Source organism: Brachyhypopomus gauderio, chromosome 4 (genome assembly GCF_052324685.1).
Source record: "Brachyhypopomus gauderio isolate BG-103 chromosome 4, BGAUD_0.2, whole genome shotgun sequence".
In the NCBI taxonomy this organism is placed as follows: Eukaryota; Metazoa; Chordata; class Actinopteri; order Gymnotiformes; family Hypopomidae; genus Brachyhypopomus; species Brachyhypopomus gauderio.
In genome coordinates, this window is record NC_135214.1 from 22,628,657 (window position 1) to 22,647,005 (window position 18,349).

At 44.7% G+C, this 18,349-nt stretch overlaps 1 protein-coding gene across 4 annotated transcripts; it reads left to right on the plus strand.

Annotated features, from left to right (window-relative positions):
- Positions 1-759: 759 nt before the first annotated feature.
- On the plus strand, positions 760-18,344 carry nadka (NAD kinase a). Of its 4 annotated transcripts, none has more exons than XM_077003084.1 (12): positions 760-1,266; positions 2,649-2,836; positions 6,081-6,164; positions 9,925-10,054; positions 10,707-10,815; positions 10,928-11,013; positions 11,398-11,500; positions 13,942-14,081; positions 14,220-14,319; positions 14,522-14,679; positions 15,256-15,338; positions 15,888-18,344. In XM_077003084.1, exons 2-12 carry the CDS (start codon positions 2,649-2,651, stop codon positions 16,054-16,056), a joined length of 1,350 nt encoding a protein of 449 aa, XP_076859199.1. In that variant the 5' UTR covers positions 760-1,266; the 3' UTR covers positions 16,057-18,344. The 4 variants fall into 4 exon arrangements, with proteins under 4 accessions (XP_076859199.1, XP_076859202.1, XP_076859200.1 ...); XM_077003087.1 differs by lacking the exon at positions 760-1,266 and adding an exon at positions 1,898-2,090; XM_077003085.1 differs by lacking the exon at positions 760-1,266 and adding an exon at positions 1,966-2,097.
- Positions 18,345-18,349: the final 5 nt, after the last annotated feature.

Here is an 18,349-nt window from a genome sequence, read left to right on the forward strand (position 1 = left end):
GAATCAACGGAAAGATAACTTTAGGATAACACTTCCAGATAACATCACAAAGCTATGAGCTCTCGTCACCCCCCGCCAAAAGGAGAGATCAATGTATCTAAATGTTTAAAACATGTTTTATGCATTACCACCGAATTTGGCCCGTGTTGTAATTATATTTGGCCCGCGAGACAATACCAAATGACTACTAGAGCTGGCCACCGGTATTATACTGTACAGTGCATTCACCGCTAATACTACAAATCCCATAATGCCCTGCTGTTGTTTTGGCGCGTCAAAACTCAGAAACCCAGAAAGTGTTACCCCTTCCCAAAGATGTCGAAAATAAAGGCAGAAAACATTCGCTTTTTGGACAAGTGGGAGGCAGAATACCTGTTTACATATGTAAAAGACAGGATTTATTCAACTCAGAGCCTGAGCCCAGACATTGATGAAATAGAAGAGATGCCAGGCGTCTCGCTTGGGCACCTTAGAGTAGATCAGTGTGTAGCAAACTGAGCAATAATGAACGTTTTCTTTATGCACTTTTTCTTGCTAATCCAAGGCATTGGCTTGAGTGGTTGATTGATTATTTACATTTTTTAATTATTCGCCAGTGGAATTTTTTTTATATTTAATTCAGAAGGCTGCGAATAGATAATAATTTTCAATTTTTTAATTTTTATTTAATAAATTAATTCCATTTATGTGTTTTTTTGTTATTTGAAATTTGATTTTGCATGTCTCCACTATTAAGTTATATATAATGTATTGTAATAACCGTTGCTTGTTCCATATTCAATGTTAAAATTAGATTCGGTCCATATAAAAGGTTCATTTGTTCAATGTTGTTCAATGTTGTCGACTTTGTTCATGTTTTTAATTTTGGCCCATTGTGTTTTTGAGTGACACCCTCGCTGGAGGCCCTACATTCTTCATACTCGGCCAGCAGGCGGAGTCACCAACGGGCTACACGGGCCGACCAACCACCGCGGACCGTGACGCCGCCTAGGGAAGATCGCCGTCCGCTGAGTGGGCAGAGAAGTGGCTCCAGGAACACCAGATGACGGCTCCGCGGCGCCTACCAAACCGGCTGGCGCGCCGCTGCGACAGCCACGGACGGCGATGGACGAGGGAGGTGTCGCCGTGAGACGCTAGTCCAGCCTTTATCACGGTCTATGGAGATCACTCGCGTCTTGTTCATGGCGGCGCATTAATCCGCAAGGTGTACCGGAGTCCCTGCGTTTGTCAAGGTAGCGAGGATCTGCAGCGCGGCGTCGAGCCGATGTAAGTGCCCGAGTTAAGCTAGGCGTACACTGTACGATATTTTAAATCGTGTACTCAGCTCCAGCTCAAACTGTACGACTAAATCGCAGGGTTTAAAAATTCACAGCTCACGATTCATATACTCACACTATACGACCCGACGCTCTCATGCGATCTCACGAGGAGCGATTTGAATTTCAAACATGTTTGATATTCTTGCGACGCTGCGATTTCTGATCGGGAGTTGGTCGTGAAGTGTGAATCGCTCCTCGTTTACCTGTGTAAACTATACGATGCAAGACACGCGATTGAGCCGAAACTCGGCCCGATCGAAAAAGAGTCGCACGAGTGAAAAATCGGCTGAAAATGGGCCAAAAATCGCACAGTGTACGCCCAGCTTTAGCTAGCGCGGCTACCACGGTCTATACTTCAGTCTTGACGCAAAAAAGCTAACTAGTTAGTTAGCCAGCTAGCCACCTAGCGATTAATATTATTATTATATTTCATATATCACATAACGGCTATGTACCTGTATAAGACGACAGTTTATACGCGCGTATTCGAGCCTCGTTTGTGTTTTCGTACGAAACGTTTACTGAGGTAATTCGTGAGCTGAGCTAGCCGGCTAGGAGCGGGACGTTGGTGGCTGGTCTCGCGCGCCGCTGCCAGTCTCGCGCCCTGCTGCCAGCCCGCCAGGCGCGCGCCCTGCTGCCAGTCCGCCAGTCTCACGCGCCGCTGCCAGCCCAGTAAACGTTATCGAGCCCTGGTCCGCTTCAGAGTCACGGTCCGGGTGGCGGTCCCGGGCAGCGCCGGTGTGGTCTGCGCTGCTGCGACTACAACTGACGGTGGCTGGTGGGTTTGTTGACGGAATATTCGAGTGTTTCGTACATTTTTTCTAATGTAATTGTTTCTAAATGAATATAAAATGACTATTATATTGATAAATGATGTGTTAACACTGTGAGGTCGTCCTGGAGTAACCTGCTCGATTAAGGTATCTTAGAATAACGGAATGAGTTCATCACAAACGCTACATATGAGTTGTGTACGAAATATAACACTTGTTAAGGTTTTAAGTGGAAAAAAAAGCTGTTTAATTTTGTCTGTCTAGTTTGTTTAACTAAACCTTGAGTTCTTGGACGTTTACTCACACAAAATAACTTGACTGTCTTAACTGTGTGGACACCAGGCAGTTACTGGACCAGAATGTGGTCATGGTTATGTTGACACACCAACTTGATGATTTTGAGTTTTTCTTAAGTCCTGTGGGCAAAAACAAACTACTGTATGCGCAAGACTTCGTGTAGGAGTGATGTTGTAACACGGGGTATGTGCGGGACTCTTTAGGACCCGGTACGAGACTAATGCTTCTGTTCTTGTCCTCCGGCTCGGTGCTGGTCCAGATGGAGAGCTCCGGGGACGCTGGCTGGCCATCCAAGTCGGAGACGTGTGTGCAACAGCCTCCGACACCGCCACACTGCTGCTCCGCCCGAGACGGTGGCATGCCGCCCGCTTCCGGAAAGACCTTCCGCAGCAAGACCAAAGCCAGGAGCATGTCCACTTCGGCCGTGCCCAGCTGTGCGGAGTTTAGGTAAAAGATCATTCATATGGTTAGCTTAAACTATGCCATAAGTCCACAGTGCCTTTCTTTACATTCAATAAGAGCTCTACTTTCCAAGGCAGTGAAAAGCAGACAGTTGTTAATACAAGCACAGTGAAGACCAGACCGTCAATATATTTGATGTGGGGGTGCAGTGTCATCATATGAATGTTGTTGTATCTGCAGTTTAGACACTGCCAATCCCCATTTTGTTTCAGTATGCTGTCACCATATTTAGGTTTGAGGTGTCCCCACAGAACCGTGTGTCACCATTTCTCACGCTTCCAGTTTTACTAAATCACATACCACAAACGACAAACAAACGAGTTCCAAGCTTTTACCAAGCTTGTGTAACCCATTTGCGGTATTTGTTTCGAGTAAAAAAAAAAAACAAATGTACAATTGCAGTAACTTACAACTAGTAGTCTCACAGTGGGGAAAAAACAGCAAACAGTAGCCCCCAGTTAAACAGAATAAATGAGGACTTATGATAATATGCATGTTGCCACGGACAGTGTCATTGAACTGAGGTAACACGACACCTCATGCGGTGTTTGCGGCCAAGACAGTAGTGCTCTTAAAACGTCTTATACAGTAGTGCTAACAAACACAATATGATATAAGCCATTTTATGGATGTTAATATATTTTAATAAACAAATTACCAAGCACTGTTTACAACACTTTAGAATCATATGCGGAGCGTAACTTTTTTTATGATTCCAATTATTTTCCAGCTCTAATTATTTCTTGCCTCATGCTATGAAAGTCAGTGTGAGCAACCAAACACACTGAACGTGTGTGTGTTTCGCATGAACGTGTGTGTGTGTGTTTCGCCTGGATTATCGGGAAAGGCTGCACATGGCGTAGCAAGACGCACTAACCTACACACACGTCTCTACAGCAGAACCGCAGAAGTCACACACTGCAATGGCGACATTGCAGCATTTTGGAAAGTGGTGTTGGCGGTGGTTTAGGTGTTCACTGGTGTTGCTCTCAGTTCCTGGTGTGCGATTCTGCCGTGAGTTCATGTTTACAGTATGAACGGCGCTGAGCTGGTTTCGTTGGTGGGAAGCTTTCTAGTAGTACTAGATATTGTTTGTCTTAGTTTTTAACCTGCGGCAACTAGAGTTTGTACCTCCAGCTATGCTGCCAGTCAAAGTCAGATTTATTTATAAAGTGCTTTTTACAACACATGTTGTCACAAAGCAGCCTTACAATCGTATCAAAATCAAATCAAATATATTTGTATAGCGCTTTTCACAACACGTGTTGTCACAAAGTCACAAAATCATATGGGTATATCATATGTTGTCACAAAATCATATGGGTCCAGATCCCTAATGATCAAGCCAAAGGCGACAGTGGCAAGGAAAAACTCCCTATGATGGTGGGGATTAGGAAGAAACCTCGGGAGGACCAAGACTCTAAAGGGAACCCATCCTCCATTGGGCGGCCCATTAGCACAAGTCCGTATTTGTGGGCAAAAGGTGGTTCTACAGTTATAGTTAAGGTTCTTGTTCCCCGGCCAAGTAGTCACAGTCCCTTCAGTGCAGATGGTGAGCCTCAGGTAGGAACTAGCATCAGCACATCCTCTTGTGGCAATGGCAAATCCAACCCCGGCATCAGCACATCCACCGGCAAGCCAGACCATCTCCTAGGTGCTTGTAGGTGCTTGCATGCAATCGTCTTAGGTAGAAGCATGCAAAAAGATAGACAATACAGGTTGAGTGCGTGGATATCAATTTAAACCACCATTGATTTAAATATACATAGCTGATCCAGTTTGCTCAGTATGGGGAAAAGGTTTATTTGGTATCACTGCTCATATTTAGATTACCTAAAGAAAGTCATGACAGATCTTTTCTTAGCCTGGTCTTGGTGATCTGCATACACAATAAGACTCATGGACGTGCATGAGTCATGGGTAAAAGGAGGAGGTGGATCAAAGCAAGGAGCAGCTACACTTGTTTTGTATGTCGCCACAGTATCGATCTAAAGGAACGCCCCAGCATTAAACCGCAAAACAACCTGTCGGTTTTCTTTCAACACCTTAGGTCAAGAGAGAAAGAAATGCAAAAATTTCCTCGTTAAAATCGTTTATGAGAACTTTGTGGTCTCATGCAATTCTAAATCCAAACATTTAACAAACAACCTAAAACTATTTTATACTGAATAAAATATTTCTGGGGTGGTAATAGTGTTGTGGTAGCAGCAGTTGTAATAGTAGTATTTTTAGTATTTAGAGTATTTCTAGTACTGCTCTTAATGTCTTAAAACAACACCAATAGTATTCCTGTATTTACTGATTATACAGTATACTTCTATGGTACATCTCAGATACTGTACGTATGTCAATGTTTAACCATGGAACGACGATCTTCGTTTAGAAGCTGCCAACTGATTGTCAGTGTACAGAACACTGAAGCTGGTGTAAAAGGAAAACTTCTTGTAGCATTTTGTGTCAAAACGACCTAAACCTAACCCTAATCCTAACCGCATGCATTGTAAACACGGATGTTTACTTCACGTACAGAAGCATTCACATCAATGGGCACTGTTAACACATACAGATACATCAATGGCACTGCTCATAAATTAGCATTTGAGTCCTGGGCTCTGAATTTTAGAACGGCGATTCTGAAGCTTCCGTGGTTTGGTCTGCGGGACCATCTGGCCGTGCACAGCGCCACCGCTTACCTGCACCTGACGGTGAGCCTTTCACCATCGCAGGTGTCCTGTTGTTTCCGCGCTACCTCACCACGAGTGCTAAACGCAGCCTCGGCTGGTAGACAGAACGGGTCGTTTGATCGGGGTTTGCATCTCGCGCATTTGATGGGCTGAAAGCGCGGCGAGCACTGATTGCAGTGCAAATCAGGCCCCTTGTGTCGAGGTGCCCCTTTGTTAGAGTTCGTTTGTAACGGCCTCTTCTGCTCTCTTCATGTCCGTACGCACCCATAGGCTGTGCAGATCTGTTCCAGAATCTACATTTCGCATCAGGAGTTTAGATTTAATGTTTTTCATACCGCCACTAAATGAACGGTCACTTTGCAGCGGTCTGTGTCTGTGGGTTTATTACAAGAATTTTTGCATCCTATGGCCTGGACAAATGCCACTTCCTGTTTCATGGTTCCCAGCCAGCTATGGAATGTGGGAGGACTAACATTTCTGTCTGTGATTCTGAGATTCTGTCTGTTAACATTAACCTGTGTTTTTCTCTTCCCTCTGTCTCTCAGGCGGACCCAGTCCCTGCACGGGCCGAGCCCAGTGACCACATTTGGCCCAAAAGCCTGTATGCTGAAGAACCCTAAAGCAGTAATGTAAGTCACATGGTTGTCCGGCAGCCCTGACCCCGACCCCTCTCATCCCTCTGCTATCTGAAGGTGTAGAGTAATTAAATGCAGGTGAATTCAGTGTAAAATCCCACAAAGTTGCACCTTGCTTCATGTATAAACGCCCTTCTGGTTGGTGCATGAAGGTCCAGACTGTCCTGAAATCAGTTCTTTAATTACTGATTACACTGTATTCTTCCTTCCAGAAACTCAGTGTATGCAGATTCATGAAGTGTAGACTGAAGTGCCACAAAACAACAGCACAGTGCAACGTTTGCGTAGCAATAATCGTGATCTAGACCTGCGTCTGGGCCAGCGGGTCCTGTAGGTGTAAAACGCTCTTATCAAAGGCCCGTTCGACTGATCTAAGGTGCAAGACCTGAGCATGACTGGGGTAGGTCTCCTTTCAGGAAAGCTCTTCATTGTAGGAAATGTATCTGCAGGACAGCACTATGGAGAAATTCTGTCAATAATTGTAGTTTTGGAAAGCCCTGTACAGTTTCAGAAGTGATTTATGAAGTCTGTAGTTTATTGGACATGATTTTGTCAAGAAAGGAAATCCTTTATCATAATGTTGCTTCAGTTTGTTTAGTCATGGATGACCAGACGCAGGTGATTTACTTACACTCCCTAACCTTTGTAGCTGTGATCGGAATGACTGTAGTTAAGGTAACCCCCCCATTTTCCTTTCCTTCTGGTAAAATCTGCCCAGTTTAAAAAATGTGATACCAAGGCACTTTGTTTGGAGGTCAGCAAAACAGGTGAGGAAACTTTTGAATGTGAATACAGGTGAATACGTTTAAGGAAATGAAAGAAAATGAATTGATCAAATGGGGGAAGCTCTAGTTCTAAAAGTGTCAGACAGTCGTTTCCCTGTAGGTGTTTATCTCAACGTTACACTCAAAGGGCCACTTCCTCGTATGAAGAGAAGTCAACAGGTGGCCAACTCTCAGCTCCGCGCCGACATCGGCTTTCTGTCGCGTTTGTGGCGTTAGTGGTTGGTTTAAAATGCCTCACCGAATGACACATTCCCAATGGTGTCCCACGATTTAAAGGAGGTCGAGGAACAGCGATGGCTAGAAATGACTTCCTGCTCAGGATTTCTGGGTCAGTGCGAAGTTATAAAAGGACTTTGCACAAGCTCCGCTCTACAAAGACCCACCTCTGAAAGAACCGTCATGCAGCAGGAGTCCTATTTTGGCTGTGCTGACAGATTGATTGTTTTTAGTGGAATCCCTCTCCAGGGTCAGTACACAGACAGAATGGGGTACATTGTAAAAGCAGCATGCTTCATTATGGGCACTTTGGTCTTATTACCACTGTGGCTTGCATCATGTCTGAGTTTTGTTTGCTAACAGTGGTTATGTAACAATGGTTACAGGCATCCCACACATCAAGTGAAGTGGTTTGTCAATAAGACATGAATTCATATCAGCACATATTAATATAGCCCGTGTTCCCTATCGGTGACTGCTGTCACAACCTCATTTTGATAAGCCTGGGTGTTCACAGACTTCGTGATCATGTGTTGATAGCTATACGTGTTCCCTATTGGCTGAAATGAATAGTGTATCATTGGCTGTTAGGAGACGAGGTTATGGGTTTTCCTCCTGTTTACTGACCTTAATAAATGCAATAGCGGTTGTCCTGTCTATGGTGAACCATAATGTACAGATACCTTTCTGATATCATTCTCAGCAGATTGCAATTTCATGTTAATTTTAGATTTACAGACTCTTTTAACACCTACAATTTAGCTGTCCATTACAAAAAGTAACGCGATACTAGAGCCTTACACAGAACCCAGTGTGGAACTGTGTAAATGTATCGGGTAAAGGGTGTAGCCCAGTTCTCCAGTGTTCCTATACTCACAGCCCCTTTGGGGTGATAATTGAGTTGTTGGAGGGATTTGTGACCTTTTTAGCATTTCCTAGGGTTTGCTCTCACTGAGACTAGACACACAAAAGGGACAGTTTCACACATTTGACCTACCACTATAAAAAAGGTGTTGTTCTGAGATTCAGAGCAGTCTTTGTGTGTGGTTTCTTTTATTTTCTTTTTTAAAAGCATTTTTATTCAGAGGTCTTAACAGGTCAGTGTCTGACTGTAGCAGAGACACACTTTGGTTGTGGTTAATCTGTCACTTCTGGACTCTGAACTGTCTTTCAACTCTCCTCCCAATATCTAATGTGAACGCTCCCACAGTTCAGCAAAGGTTTAAATATGAAGTCCAGTTTTCCAACGTAAGGAGGGGATTTCAGTTGGTACACTGCTAATGAAACCATGGCGTTTCAGCTGATGTACTGTTTATTAAACCATGGCACTTTAGTTGAATTGTGTAAACATCGGAGATTAACTGAATCGGCTGAGAATGAAAATCCTGTTTTTCATAATGGATCCAGCCAATCACCCCTCTGCATTTGTTGCAGAGGGGTGGGGCCATGTGCTGTGTGGGTGGGGCTCTAGTGGCACGGTCAGCTGAGGTTTACACGTTCTCGTGTGTCTCACTTGGGCACCAGAGCCACACAGACTCGGTCCAGGCAGCAGTCACTAACAAGGAAGCAGGTGTTAAACCTGTTTTGTGGGATTACTGGAGGACGACGGCTGGGGGGAGGATGCTGAAGGCCCCTTCGACAGCAGGTGGAGGAGATGTTCACCATTGCACAACCCAAGTAGCCGCAGGGAGTTATTATATATTTTTTTTAGGAGGGAGGAACTGATGAGGATGACAGTGAGGTTTTGTCACTGTCCGGCGTTAGGGTGAGGCAGCGGTTTAAAGGGAGGCTGGACGCTAGACCTCAGCCAGACTCCGGAGACACCTGCCTCATTTCTCCTCTCTCCGCCAGCGCCTTTATATGCAGGAAGCCATGAAGTACAACCAGTCACAACCGCAAACACTCGCCGGCGGCATCAACTGCACGTGGAAGTGGTGAGAAAGTGGAACTCTCTGGCTTTTGATAGAAACGTGTCTTTTACCGAACACCTGAACGCCTACCTCAGGTGAAGCGTTAATGAACGAACTCGCATTACTCTAACCGGTTTGCTTTAGGACAGCTTGTTCAAAAGTATCATTTCTGTGTCCTGATGTAACCTGATTGAAGCATCCAGTTTCACAGTTTATGGAGGCGGTGACTGCTATATAACAATGTGTATCATATTTGTACATGTACATATTAGAACAGGACAACTGTGTTCTGCTAAAGTTGGCGTACACGCAATCTGCCGTGTCTGTCAGCATTCCTACGGCAAAATGAAAACTATGCTGGCGGTTGAGTGTTGAGGACACCCAGTGTTTAAAGCTGGGAGACCGTTAGGGTTTTGTAGTGGTCAAGTTCTCATGTCCTTGTGCAGGTCTGCGGGGCGGCATGTGTCCTGAGACACAGTGTTTAATAGGACAGAACGACTCAGCCTGGGTTCAGTTGTCCGTTCAGACGTGTCAGTTCTGTCTTGAAAAGTCCTCTGGCAAACACGCGTCTACGTAAATTTGGCCACAAATTCTCAGAGAAACGGGTTTTACAGGTTTTCATGTTCAAAGATTTGATTTTATGTTTGTTTATGCAGTTCAGCTGGTGACCTCCACATGATTGATTAAAGGGAACACACTCCGGAAAAAAAAGATGGTGCACTTTTAAGGTTGAAATGAGGTCCACACTATATGATGTGAGGGTACTGGAGTGTACCGAGGACTATTATGAGCTATTAAACAAAATACAAAGAGCAGTGTGTGTGTGTGTGTGTGTGTTTTCAGGCACATTCAGGACCCTGCAAGCCAGAGGTTGACCTGGAACAAGCCACCCAAAAGTGTCCTTGTAATTAAAAAGATCCAAGATGTCAGTCTGCTGCAACCTTTTAAAGATCTTTGCATCTTCCTCACAGAGGTCAGAATAATTATTTACATTTTGAGAATGTGCGAAGCAATTGGTTGTTCAGAAATTGTATTTAAAACATTAAATACCTACATTAAGTTTAAAATCATTTTTAATTCATGTTCAAATGGCACTGGAAAACTTTGGCTGGGTAAAGACCATAAGCCTAATTGCAATAATTGTTTGGTCAGTGAGATATATGTATCCTTCATTTGAGCTGGCACATCTCGTCAGTGATGTTCCTGAAGTCATCAGGGGTTTCAGATGTTTCGACATCTGACCCCGTCTGAAGTGACAGACTCATCGGGTCCCGGCTTGTGTTTCAGGAGCAATTAGCTCTGCCCCCATCTGCTAACCAGATTGCCCCTGATTCACCACGTGGGCGTGGCGCTGTAGTGAGGTCTGCTCCTGTGTATTACTGTGGATAGAGCTTCTCTCCAGCCTTCACAAATGAGATCATTCCAGGGTGGCATCTCAGAACCAACCATCAGTCCAGGAGTCATTTGTTTCATTACGTGCTCGTTCGTTCGGTTGCTTGTGTAGTATCTGCCCTCTGAAATGTCCACCATCTTATAAACAGCGTTACCATCCTCAGCTGACACAGAATGTCTCTCTACCAAACTGAACTGACGTCTCGAACCGCTCTTGTCTTCACGGGCCGTAGCAGAAACAGATGCTTGTTTACGTGGAGAGGAAAGTCCTGGAGGATCCCGCCATCGCCAACGACGACAGCTTTGTGGCTGTCAAAAAGAAGTTTTGCACTTTCAGAGAAGGTACCGTGTTCCAGCAGGTCCACACCCACACAGCGAGCACCTGCGCTTGTCTCCAGGGTGTGCGCATGCTCCGTTAGCACCTCTCTGACTCCAGGCGTGGTGTCTTCCACAGACCTGGATGACATCTCCAACAGCGTGGACTTCATCATTTGTCTGGGAGGAGATGGAACGTTGCTGTACGCGTCCTCGCTCTTCCAGGTATATTTCTAACGTTCTCACGCCACTGTAGAACAGCCAGTGCTGAATGGCATTTAACCGCTTGCCCAATCCGACCTTTGTACAGTCCATGCACGGTCACTTACACAAAGTACTCAGACCCCTTAAACAAGGTCAAACCTGATAGGTCAACTGATAAAATATTACAGAATAATAAATAATATCCCTTGACTCTTTATGGCAAGTTGATGCTTGACCCTGATTGGCTACTTTTTGAGTTTTGATCTTTTTTTTATTAGGTTGAAAAAAATGGCGATTGGGTCATCTGTCTATTTAAAAAAAAAAAAAAAAAAACTGGATTGTTTCTGTGGGCTTCTTTGCAGTTGGCGGACATTGAGCGTTTGTGCGTGTGTGTGTGTTTTCCAGGAGAGTGTCCCTCCTGTTATGGCCTTCCATTTGGGATCTCTGGGCTTCCTGACACCTTTCAACTTTGACAGCTACCAGTCTCAGGTCACGCAGGTCATTGAAGGTGAGCGTCACTTCGTCCTGTCCCGCGTTTCCTTGTTTTTTGGTCAGACCAGTTGCAGGGAACTGTCCCTCCTAGTGTTACACACCTGGGGAAAGGTACAGTGGCCTCAGAAGGCACGTTTTGCCTCCCCCATAGCTGTCACAGTTCTCCGTGAAAACACTCCGCTATGAAGAACTGCAGATTGGCTTGAGTCTGGAGTAATATAAGCTGTTGATACTGTTTCATAGCTGAAGAAAAACCTGGACCTGTAATCAGGAAACCCGAACCAGACATTCCTGACACTACACTACTACTGTGCTACTACCAGTGTTAATTTTGACAGCAATTTTTAATTTAGTTTTAGTCTTAGTCTTTTGACTAAAATGTAATTTAGTTTTGGTCATAATTTAGTCATTGGATTTGTTTTTAGTCTTAGTCTAGTTTTAGTCGACTAATTATCATTAGAATTTAGTCGACTAATTATCATTAGAATTTAGTTGACTATCAAAATAATTTAGTTGACTATCAAAATAATTTAGTTGACTAAAATATAAATGGTGTAATAGTCATTATTACACTACATTACATTACACTTGCACAAAATGAAACATTTATTAACCAGTTACAGAATATTATTGTTTATATGTGCAATATATACAAAACAAATTTCCAAACAACTTTATTGACCTGAACTTAGTTATTGAGCAAAACAAGAACAAAACATTGATGACCAGTTGGCCCACTCTACCTGAAAACATATGGAGTTTGTTATGAACAATGCATATTACATTCTATATAAAACTGTGTGCCGTAAAAAATAGAGATGCACCGATTCTGATATTAATATCTGTATCGGTCCCGATATTGGGAAAAATTCTAGATCGGGTATCGGTGACAATGTGACCGATCCATAAAAACATATCTATTCAGTCTAATTCTATGCTTGTAACGCTTTTCGGAGTTAGTTCAACTTTAAATATCCACTCTGACCCGGATACAAGTGAACTTGGACAGTTAACAGGCGAGTGAAACACGAATCACACAGAGGAGAGGTGAATCACTGACTCGTACTCGCGCTGGTGCTATTCCACTTAGTCCGTTTATTTGCTGGTTGACCAAAATAAACCTGGGCTCCACTTGACTGTTCATAAATAATAATAAACAGAAATAAAATAAAGATAAAATAAAGAGCAGTGGTCTGAGTCGGTCTATGGCAGAAAGCTAAAAAAAAACAACAATATTCCATGCGCACTCAGCTCGCTTCCTTAAAGAGACAGTACACACATTTCTGGCCGTTACATGCTTTGTGCTCTGCGTGATGTCTGCGCTAGAAAACTAGCCGCATAGGTATAGCTGTTTCTTTTATTTCTCTCCTTGTTTATTTTAAATTATATTTAAAATTCTTGAACCATTTCAAAGGTTTCTTGGTCATGTTTGACCAAAGTTGTGAACCTATTGTTTTTGTCAGTTTCAGGTTCTTTGGTATTATTTATTTTACATTCAGTGTTATATTCATAATTGCACTGACTGAACAAATGCAAGTTGTGTTGTTTTTACGTTTTTATGTGTGTTTAAGTGTGCTATACTGGTGCAGAGTTTTCAATACTCAGTATGTCAGTATTGTAATTCAGTATGTCTGTGTTAAAAAAAAAAATTAAGTCGATTCAGCACTGTTTTACTCTATCAGATCAGTATCTGATTGGTATCGGCCGATACTAAGCCTCAGATATCTGAATCGGTATCGGAAGTGAAAAACGCGAATCGGTGCATCCCTAGTAAAAACAACAATGCCATAGCCTGCAGATGTCGTTTCATTTGTCGTTTCTTTCCCCGACATCATCGCCCCACATGGTTTACACACCGTCTTCTTTTTCTCAAAGTCAAAGGAGAAATTTGTCCATATATCACCTCTTATCTTTCTCCCTGCTGACATTGTCGAGTTAACTTCGAGTTGAATTTCATAAGTGACCACAGTTCACAGGCTGGTATGGTCTTCCCGGGTTCTGAGCGATGTGAAGACGTTGGTACTGATTGGATGGTTACCCGGTTTGTCCCGCCTCTCCATGTACGTTAAAGTAGTTACGGCTAAATCAGGTCTGATTGAATGTCATCGCTGGCCAATATTTTCATCTCGTTTTTATTCGTTGATGAAAATGACCATTAATTTCGTCATAGTTTTTATCCCTTCGTATATTTTTTGTTATTGTCTCGTTTTCGTCATGAAAAAAGGTTTGTTGATGAAAACTGACAAATTATTCGTCAATTAAATTAACACTAGCTACTACTACTGTGCTACTACACTACACTAAGGCTGTGCTACTACACTAAGGCATTGTCATGACGGTTACACGGGTTCGTACTAATCACAGGCAGGAAGATGTTCCCTACTGCATATGTGTGATCCTGCTGTGGGTCCTTTGGCCCTGTGTTGAGCTCCTCCCCTTTGTGTCCCGGTCACCTAGGCAACGCGGCCATTGTCTTGCGCAGCCGGCTGAGTGTGCGGGTGGTGAAGGAGCGGAGGGAGAAGGGGCGGGGCAAGGACAGGAAGCTCCTCATCACCAACGGCGACGCCGAGCCCGCCCGCAGAACTATGCAATACCAAGTGAGTGTGTGTGTGTGTGTGTGTGTGTGTGTGTGTGTGTGTGTGTGTGTGTGTGTGTGTGTGTGTGTGTCTTTGTTGGCACTTGCCACAGATTTGTCTCGAGACAAATGTATGAATTCATGGGTAATCTGGACACAGGTGCTGAACGAGGTGGTGGTGGACCGGGGCCCTTCCTCCTACCTCTCCAACGTTGACCTCTTCCTGGACGGACACCTCATCACCACCGTACAGGGAGATGGTGAGTCTCGCACCCACATCTTTTAGGTAACCGATCTAACCCTCGAGTTCTAAGGTTCCTCATACTGTAAAACGTAAACAACTGTGGAATCTGATACCGTGCTTCTTTCTCAATTCCACTCAACCAGCCTTTGTCTTCTCTTCCTCCCTCTCCCCTTCCCTTCATCCACTCCTCTTTCTCCCTCTCCCTCTGTGCGCTGCAGGAGTGATAGTGTCCACTCCAACAGGCAGTACTGCGTATGCGGTCGCGGCCGGCGCCTCCATGATCCACCCCAACGTTCCTGCCATCATGATCACGCCCATCTGCCCCCACTCGCTCTCCTTCCGCCCCATAGTCGTACCTGCTGGTGTCGAGCTCAAGGTACCGCCGCAAACGGACCCCCCCCCCAGCAAACGCCCGTTGTTAACAGATAAATGTGTCTGGTTTTAACCTAATTAAATTCCAGTTTAGATTTTGATCAACTGCTGTTTGAAAGCACAGCAGCATTGAAGTTTGTTAGGAATCTAATTTGGGTGATGTGCTGCCATTGAGTGAAATTACAGCTGATCTTGTTCAGCACAGCAGCGCCCCCTACCTACTGATTGAGGAAACAAAACAAGACGTATGTTTAAACACGGCTCCCTGCATCAGCTGAACACCAGTCACAAGTTGCCTTTATTGTGATCTTGATTAGGACTTGTGCTTCCTGGCACAATCTCATCCACTGGACTTTAACCAGTTTTGCTGTGCGTGCTTTGAAGGCAGTTGTGCTCGGTGTCCACATATACGCTGACCGTGCTTAGCATCGCTGGTACGAAGTGAGAAAGGCGATCCGTCTTGTGGACGGGAGTCGTGCGTGCCTTTCATTCACCGTCAGCCGTGCCGGTAACTCGGGGTGACGAAGTCCTGCGGGGGTAATGATTGATGATGACATTAACCCCGGGCTGACACCTTCAGGTGATGCTGTCCCGGGAGGCCAGGAACAACGCCTGGGTGTCCTTTGACGGTAGGAAGCGGCAGGAGATCGGCCAGGGCGACAGGTGAGTCACGGCGTCTCCAGGGGCGGGGCTCTCCAGGGGCGGGGCTCTCCAGGGGCGAACAGGAGACGGGCTGGAAAGTCCCAGAGTTTTAGTGGAGTAAAATGATGACGTGAGCCAGCAGGCTTTTGTTCTTCTATAACTTCTGTTGAGGAAAGTTGCTTACTATGAAATTCACAGGGATGAAACATCTAAATCTTAGTGTGAAATCCTCACAGACACAGTGAAATTCTGGGAAATCAGAAGGGTTTTTGCAGGTATTAAAAAGAATCAAAATCTGTCTTTATTTGCCAAAAATGCTAAAGATTTACAAGAAATTTGTTCTGTCACAGTAGATCACACCACACAGATGCTTCTACACAGTGGTACAAGATACATTCCTAACACACACACACCTACAATTATGTCCTTCGTGTGCATCCAGCTTCCGTTGTGTATATGAATAAATAAATTGAGGCAGAGTAGGGCAGGTGAGGTGGCGTGTGAGGTTGGAGATATTGGTGTGTGTGTGTGTGTGTGTGACGAGGCACGTGCTCTTCTCCTCCCCACCAGCATCACCATCACCACCTCCTGCTTCCCCGTGCCCTCCATTTGCCTCCGCGACCCCGTCAACGACTGGTTCGAGAGCCTGGCCCAGTGTCTGCACTGGAACGTCCGCAAGAAACAGGGCTACATGAGCTCGGAGGAGGAGGAGGAGGAGGAGCTAGAGGAGGAGGCGTGAGGCGTGGTGGAGTCACTCCCCCCACCCCCACAGGCCCGCCCCATCTTCCCTCCCCACCCCGCTGCGACCGTCCCGAGCCCCTCCGCAACGTTTGACCACAAACTTTAGTCAAACTGCTGTTCTTCTTGGTCCTTTCCCCCCCCGTGTTAGTAACGCTTCAAAGTACTTGGTGTGTGGCATACTAGTGTCAAGCTAACAGGAAGTCCGAACTATCACAACATCCGAGTTTCAGCATAAAGCCGAATGCTGCGTTTGAAACACCAGGTGTCATTTACTCACACGAGGGGTCTTTAAACAACAGAGCAATAGGTAATACCAACTGAATAGTGCCTTAAATCACATAGAATATTAGAGAAACCATGTGGGGGTGGGTAACAGTTTCTTACATCATACTTACATTTGTGCGTCATCGTTACAGACGCTCTGTAATGTCAACCTAGAGTGACCCGTTTGTGCAGGAGTCTGTGAAACAAGCCATCTGTAATGCTTGAATATTCATTATATTTTTGTGTGTTGGAAATTTTGTTGTAAATGTTGAAGTCCTACAGGTGGACGATCACCTTGAAGTATCTGGTGAACCCACGACTAGCCCATTCCAGGTCTACTACGACCAAAGCTACATGTTTTGAGCAATACTTTATGTACAACTCATTCCTTAATTTTCATATTTTTCCAGCATATGTGCATGCGTGTGCACACATTTGTTTTTGTGTGTGTACGTGGTTGTTTTTATGTGCGTGTGTTTTGTTTTTTGTTTGTTTTAAGGGGGGAGAGTTCATTGTTTTAGGGAAGTGCATACAGAGATGTGAAGAAATGAGGAAGATGTGATGTTGGCTCTGTGCTGTGTGAGGCCAAACGCGTGGCCACATGTTAACTGGGGCGACACACGTGACCAGCCACGCTGTGGCCACACATTTACTGGGGCGACACACGTGACCATCCACGCTGTGGCCACACGTTTACTGGGGCGACACACGTGACCATCCACGCTGTGGCCACACGTTTACTGGGGCGACACACGTGACCATCCATGCTGTGGCCACACGTTTACTGGGGCGACACACGTGACCATCCACGCTGTGGCCACACGTTTACTGGGGCGACACACGTGACCATCCACGCTGTGGCCACACGTTTACTGGGGCGACACACGTGACCATCCACGCTGTGGCCACACGTTTACTGGGGCGACACACGTGACCATCCACGCTGTGGCCACACGTTTACTGGGGCGACACGTCTCCATGTGTACAGCCCCAGGAGGCCGTGCCTTCATGACGTCATCAGGAATGAGGAAACGACCACGTTTACATTCATCACCCCCCCCCCCCCCCCACACACACACACACACACACACAAACGCACACACACACACGCGCATTGCCATATAGTGGACACGCACAATCTTGTCCTGTTTTTCATTGTTCACACCATGTTGGATGGAAGTGGAAACTGTGTTTATATGGTTCTCGTCTGCCCTGCTCCTTCTGTGTTCGTAAGTCGTTTGTTATAAAGACACCACTGTCTTCACTACCTTATGCCTGTGTCATACTTAAAAATGATTCCTCTCAGAAAGTGTAACCTCATCATAAATGAAGTGTGGCTTCAGTCATACAGGACGGTTTCTAAAAGGGGATTAGTATATTTTGCATCGGATCCTATGAAATGTATGTTTTTAAGCTTTTTTTTGCATCTGAAAACATGATGAAGCCTCAAAGTCTTACTGAGCATGACCTCAGCATGGACTGAACTCTGTCCACTGGAGGATCTCCTGTTTCAGCTGAACTCTGTGGTGGTGCTTGGCCCTGTATATTTTATGTAGTCTCTTCACACTGCGGACTGCTTCCCATACATAAGCATATTGGTAGTAGCTCATTTGCCAGGTTATCTGGAAATTCACTTTTAACGGGAAACTCAGTTTTCTAAAGGAAGATTACTGAATTGACTTCTGTTCACTTATTTGAGTCATTATTTCAGGATAAGGTGTTAATGCCTGTGCAGGAATATATTTATTTCAAATGTATGTACAAAGATTTTAAAACATGGACTCGTTGTCTTAGAAGAAACCAGGTCTGCAGTATAGTAAAAACGCTACTGTGGGCCGGTCTTTAAACATTCATTTAAAAATAGCCCTGGGGACATCAAACATCTCGTCAATTGTGCTGAACTTTTCTTTTTTAACTTTTCCCTCCAACAAGTTTTATAATGTATCTATTGAGAATATATATATATAAAAAATGGGGTTTGCCTTTTTTACACTGCACTTTAATAAACTATCCAAAAACCGAGATGT